This window comes from Clupea harengus, chromosome 16, assembly GCF_900700415.2.
Source record: "Clupea harengus chromosome 16, Ch_v2.0.2, whole genome shotgun sequence".
NCBI lineage: Eukaryota > Metazoa > Chordata > Actinopteri > Clupeiformes > Clupeidae > Clupea > Clupea harengus.
The window spans coordinates 20201512-20208089 of NC_045167.1; the positions used below are offsets into that span (position 1 = coordinate 20201512).

At 45.1% G+C, this 6578-nt stretch overlaps 1 protein-coding gene across 1 annotated transcript; it reads right to left on the reverse strand.

Moving 5' to 3' along the window:
• Nucleotides 1-3262: 3262 nt before the first annotated feature.
• cxcr4a (chemokine (C-X-C motif) receptor 4a) lies at nucleotides 3263-4986 on the reverse strand. The gene is made up of 2 exons (XM_012841360.2): nucleotides 4912-4986; nucleotides 3263-4776 (listed from the first exon to the last, which is right to left on the reverse strand). The coding sequence occupies exons 1-2, from the start codon at nucleotides 4924-4926 to the stop codon at nucleotides 3712-3714; spliced, it is 1080 nt and encodes a 359-aa protein (XP_012696814.1). The 5' UTR covers nucleotides 4927-4986; the 3' UTR covers nucleotides 3263-3711.
• Nucleotides 4987-6578: the final 1592 nt, after the last annotated feature.

The window sequence follows — 6578 nt, forward strand, 5'->3', positions numbered from 1 at the left end:
CAGCTTTTTTGAGGGAGGATCGGCATGAGCGTGTGTGTGTGTGTGTGTGTGTGTGTGTGTCTGTGTGTGTGTAGGTTTCTGATGGGTTTACAGCAGATTCACCTCTGAACTGCATGGATCCATCCCCAGACCAAATGGCCTAGTCAGTCTGCAACCAAACAGGCACATTATCCTGGCAATAAAACTGCCACTTTCAAAACTTTTGCCATGGGCTCCCATTAATCACTCCCAAAAAGGTCTCACTGCCACACACCCCCAGATAAACACACTCTCTCTCTCTCACACACACACACACACACACACACACCTTCTAAACATGTACAGCAAAACAACTCTCCCCTTCAGGCAAATAAACTTTAACACACTTTGAATGAACCTCTAATAACCAACAAGAAAGTCTCTACAAAACCAAGCAATTTTTTTGTACTTTATTGTGTCTCTTTTCACAGAGAACGAACACTTTGCCCTCCTTCCATAAGGGCACTTGGACATCCATAATGAATAGGGCATGTTTTTGTTACATGGCCCTAATGTTTGGACCCCCAGCAGCAGCGTTGAGTGCTTTCACAGCTTTTACAGTCCCAGTGGGCCTGGAATCAGGAAACTCTAGACCTAACAGCCTCTTCCCTTAAAATAACACAGGCGCTAACGCCCCGACATAAAACTCTGTGTTAGCACGGCATTGGTTTGAGCTTGGGTGCTCTTGCATATCTTGCTGTTTGACTGTGTTGTTGTTGTCGTTGTTGTTGTTGTTGTTGTTAATCTTGTTAATTTTCTTGCTCATAAGGGTTTTCTGCTTCTGTACATGCCATCTGTAAATGATCTTCACATTGTTGATCTTCCAGCCTGTTGGGTAAAGCGTTTGGGGTCAAGGGGTTTCCTTCTGCTGTGTTGGGGTCAGGGTGGCGTTTTGGTGTCAGGAGGTAAGTTTGTGTGTGTGTGTGTGTGTGTGTGTGTGTGTGTGTGCTTGATTCTTTGTATGCATGTATATGTGACAGTACCTCTTTGTATTTTTTTCATTTACAGCATGTTTGCAAACATGCACCAATTTTTTCAGAGTGTGTGTGTGTGCATGCATGCGTTGTGTGTGTGTGTGTGTGTGTGTGTGTGTGTGTGTGTGTGTGTGTGTGTGTGTGTGTGTGTGTGTGTGTGTGTGTGTGTGTGCGTGCGCGTGTGTGTGCGCGCGGACGCTGTAGACTCCTCAGGGGTCAGAACAGCAGGAACTCTGACTGGCCGCTAATGGTCCAGACATGAGGGGCTTCCTGCTCTTGGGGCTGTCAATAGCTTTAGCCTCTAACCCCCTGCCTCAGAGCGCAGAGTGGAAAAACACATGGAGGCACCGGCAGCACCACAGGATCACCATTTGTGACAGTGGAAGACAGAGGGAGAGAGAGAAAGAGGGAGAGCGGGAGAGAGGGATTAAGAGAGACAGAGCATAGTCAAGATGAACAATTTGGGAGACAGAGAGAGAGAGCGAGAGAGTGAGTGAGTGGTAGCGCATGAACAAGAAGAGCAATTTGAGAGAATGACAGAAGGTGAACAGAAGAGAGGGAGAGTGGTTGTGGTAACGCATGAACGAGAAGAACAATTTGAGAGACTGACAGAAGGTGATCAGAAGAGAGAGGGAGAGAGAGACTGAGAGGGAGAGAGACAGAGAAAGAAAAGTGTGGCATATGGAATGAACAGAGCGAGAGAGAAAAAGAAAAGCCATGAGGTCAGGAGGTGATCAAAAAGAAAAGACACAGGAAACAGAATAGGAGAGAAAGGAGAGGCCACAGGAGAGGGGAACGCATGAGAAACAAAAAAGAAGAAAAAAAGAGAGAAAAGAAAAGCGGGGCTCCATTAAAGGACATAAAGACAGCCCGTGGACCACTTTGTCCCCCTAACAGCTCTCCGGAGACCTCGCACCTGAGAGGGCACTTAGCACCCAAAGACATGCTAATCACAGCCCTCACACATGCCCCCTATCACAGCTCATTATCCCCCAGCTCCCTAGCAGCTCTCTGTGCTCCTCTCCTGGGCCCTAATGCATGCATAGTTAAAAATGTATAATACATGGGTAAGTGTGTCTGTGTGTCTGTGTGTCTGTGTGTGTGTGTGTGTGTGTGTGAGTGTGTGTGTGTGTGTGTGTGTGTGTGTGTGTGTGTTAGGCTCCCTGTATCCTTCTCTCTCATGACTTTTTTTTCTTTGGTGCTGATTTTTTTAACTGCATATCTGTTCATTTTATAGAAGTAGTTTGTAAGATCAACACTCACTGTGCACATGGTGAGGCTAGAAGGCTTTCTTTCAACTTGCCTCAAAAACACAAAGCAGAACTGGAGCCTGCCTACACAACATCCATCAGCTTGCCCACTCTCTCCAAACAAGAATCGTTTTTCTCTGGCTGTATATAAAATGAAAGTATAATGTGGCACCTTACATGTAACACCACAGCAATAATGATTCACTGCGTGACTGTCTGAGTGAAATGTCAACTAGAACGGATCTTCATACTCGCTTGTTATTTTGTTGCCATGGCGACCCCTGCAAAACAAATGTACAAATGTACCGTTTATGAAGTCAAAGTTGTCAGAGTTACATGCACACTTCCTTTCATTAATCAATGCTCTAAGACAGTTGGAAATAAAGGGGAATTACAAAGAATCAAAGAAAGAAATACAAGAAAAAACCCAGTTCCCCAAACTGAATTCCAACGAAAGGTATTGATGTGTTAATGAAAACTTGTGACTACCACCCATGCATTAAAACTGTGTGGGCTTTTTAATATAACGGTTGAGTGAATAATTTTGCATTTGGGGAAATTAACGTGAACTCTGGGTGGAGAGATGTTTTGATCAGATGTCCATGAGTCAGAGAGTGGACGTAGTGTTTGGGGATACCCTTTTGGTTTCCACATTTTGCTTTGGTGTCTCTAATAATAGTCTACAATAAATGACATCAGTGACACAGGTGGCCTGAAAGTGACACAGAAGTCAGTGGTGCAAATCCACCAACTCCACTCAACCTTTGCAATGTTCTCCTGAGACAGAGACACTTCACAAAGCGAAAGTATCTTGTACTTGGAGTGATTTATTTTTTAGAATAAAATTGTATACTTTGATTGTTTGATATATGCATTTTGGGCATGTATGTATGTGTGTGTGTGTGTGTGTGTGTGTGTGTGTGTGTGTGTGTGTGTGTGTGTGTGGTAGTGAGTGAGAGAGAGAGAGAGAAAAGGTTAGGTATTATATTTTTTAAGGAAATTCTCAAGAATCAGCCAAGATTTCACATTTCGAACAGTTTATTACAAATGATCTGCGTTAAAGCAGCTATTTTGAAACAATTTAGACATCAAGCACTCAGTCCATTCATGTCATAAATAAGAGCATGGCATTCCATAAGTGCCAACAGGGAGAAATAAACAATTAAAATGTATGGGGACAGTGAAATACATTGCAGTATGCAGGCAGTTCTGATTATTAAAAAAAATCCCTGAATTCAGACCTTTCAATGTACAGTTAGCAATATTTGTTTGTCGACTCAATACTGACACTGGACTCATATTTACATAGCTTTAGAAGACCACTCAATGGCCTCAGGGCTCAGCCCAAATACACTCTGTCAAAGCTCCTTTACATTTTGATGTATTACAGAGCTCAGCGTTGTCCAATGTCCAGGGGAATGGATAAGGAATATTTACAGTGGCAAAGTTCTTGATGAAACGTGGATGCGTTAACTAGATTGAAAGCTGGAAGACTCAGACTCCGTGGACACGGAGGACATCCCACCGCGTTTCTTGGGGAGAATTTTCAAGCTGGAGCCACGGCTGGGAGACAAGGCACTGCGGGCAGATTTCTTGAACTTCACCCCGAGGAAGGCGTACAGAATCGGGTTGAGGCAGCAGTGGAAATACGCCAGCGCCTCCGTGACGAAGATCCACTTCTCCAGGCCTTGCTCCAACTCGCAGCTGTGGGGGATAACTTCCAGGGTCAATAGCGTGTCCACCAGGATGCCCGCGCAATACGGCAGCCAGCAGCTAAAGAAGCAGACGATCAGCACCACTGTGGTCTTCAGCGCCTTCTTCTTCTGGGTGCCCTTGGTGCCGCGTGCCAGCTTGGAGATAATGATGCAGTAGCAGATGAGGATTACTAGTCCCGGCAGAACGAATCCCACCACAATGTGCTGGAACTGGAACACTGCGCGCCAGACTTTCGTCGGATCAGGGTAGACCCGCTCGCAAACAGTCCTGACGGTGATGTCCTCCGCCTTGGCGAACACCAGGTCCGGCACGGTGAGTAGTATGGCCGGGAGCCACACGCCTACATAGATGACGCGCTCCGCCAGTAGCTTTCTTGGCCCCTGGCTGTTTGTGGCCCTCACCACGGCGAGGTAGCGGTCCAGGCTGATGAAAGCGAGAATGAGCACGCTGCTGTACAGGTTCACAGAGTAGATCATGTGCACAGCTACACACATGAAGCCACCGAAGTACCAGTCGCTGACTGCATCCACGGCCCAGAAGGGCAGTGACAGTACGAAGAGCAAGTCAGCTACAGACAAATGAAGGCGGTATTTGTCAGTCATAGTTCTGGACTTCCTCTGATAGCCCATCACTATCACCACAAGACCGTTACCGATGACCCCGAGCACAAAAATGATTGCGTACACGGTGGGAAGGAAGATCCGACTGAATTCATGGCTGACAGCTCGGTCACAGGCTTCCATATATTCCAGTCCAAAGTCCCCAGATCCAGACTCGGAGCTGTTATCTTCAAGAAATTCGTCTGATAATACAATATGCTGCAAAAAGACAAAAGTGTTAAAACATGAACCGTTTATAACACATATTCAAAACATAACCATAAATATATATATATAAGCGCGTAAATACATGACACATGCATGCAAAGTAAGCACCCCTAAATTCCAATTTACCTCGTAATAAGACATGGTGAGATTTCAGATAGTAGTCCCTTTCACCTTGCAACTGACACACAGGCTGTGCTGTGTATTGTTGGATTGTGCAGAGGTCTGTCTGATTTTAAACAACCCTGACCCCCATGCACCTCCCACAGGCGGAGTTCTCTCGGGCGGGCACGTGTGCGCAATGCGCTGTAAAGCAACAGGTAGCATCTGCTTTCCTAAAATACACTTTCCTGTTTGTGCGTCAGATAGCGATTGTAAAGTTTGAAAACATGTCACATTTTGGGGGTATTTTGAGTAAACTATTGAACAAGTTTATTTTTCAAATATCGAGCAAGTTTAAGCGATTATGTTGTAAAACTGACCTTAGTCAATCCTGCACAGACATGAATCACCAGCAACATGATTACACAAAAAAATTAGATATCGTCTTTACAAATGTTATAATAATTCACTATGACCCATAAACTTTGTGACAGCTCTTCTCCTGTTTGCTTGGATGCAGTTGACTCTGACGTTAGCACTGGTGGTACGCAGCGCTTGACTACGCCAGTGACTCTGAGATCAATATCTGTTTGCAATGGCGTGAAAACCCCTCAAGTGAGACTGCCGTGTTTTCATACGCGCTTTCAAAGGACGAGACCGAGTGGCACTGTCTACTTCAATCTTCCCGCGCAGAAGTGCAGCGCCTTTCCCGAAGAAGCTTACCCCCCTGGAACCTTTTATGTGCGTTAAATGGACTGTACACCCGTCGTTTCAGTAGGTGCATGAAAGTTATGTGAAGTATTTGCGTGTTACTTCTAAGCAATGGACATGAGGATGGCGATTGGCCAGTTCTCATACCTCACTCCTGCCAAATTCGGATAAAAAAAAATCTGACAATATACTCTCTGCTATTCTTCTTTCGGTAATGATTCTCCCTCAGACCCAATACGTTGAGAATGTAACCTTATTATAAACCTTATCTCTGACAATTCTTGCATGAGTGTATGTTAAAGGAGCTGTCTGTCAGTTTTCAGAATATGTGATTAAATAAAAGGCACAGTTTGCATCTTTGAATTCTGAGCCTGAACCTGATATCACTCACATCTTCCATCCCTCTGTCACTCAGAATTCACACTTTCTTAGTATGCTAATCCCTTAAGCCTGGCCATGGGCTCAGGTAACAGGATGGAGAAATGGGTATGAGACTGTGTGTGTGTGTGTGAGTGTGTGTAGGGGAGGGGGTGGGGGTGGGCTCTGTGATTGTGTGTATATGAGTGAGTGTGAATGTGTGTCGTTGAGCTCAAAGACCCATTTGCGAGGCACTGCTGATGAACTCTCATTGTCAGGATCAGAGAGAGGCTGTGTTTGCCAACCGTTCAGCATCCAATACCTTGTGTAGCAAAAGCCATGGAGATATTAATTCATCATGGTGATAACAGTAGGAAAATGAAAGTATTTCAGAACAGTTTGATGTGTGTGTGTATGTGTGTGTGTGTGTGTGACAGTTCCGAGAGATGCTTGATGTGCATCTTTGTGGGAGAGGGGGAAGGGAGGAACTGTGGTGAAGAGAGTACCGCCCTTCCAAACCAACATGTTCTACCACACTGCTGTCTAGAAAGGTTCCTGGCCTTTTTAGGTGTTTTTCCTGCATGTACAGTTCGTGAAATACGTGTCTGATGTTAGCTGGTAAGATG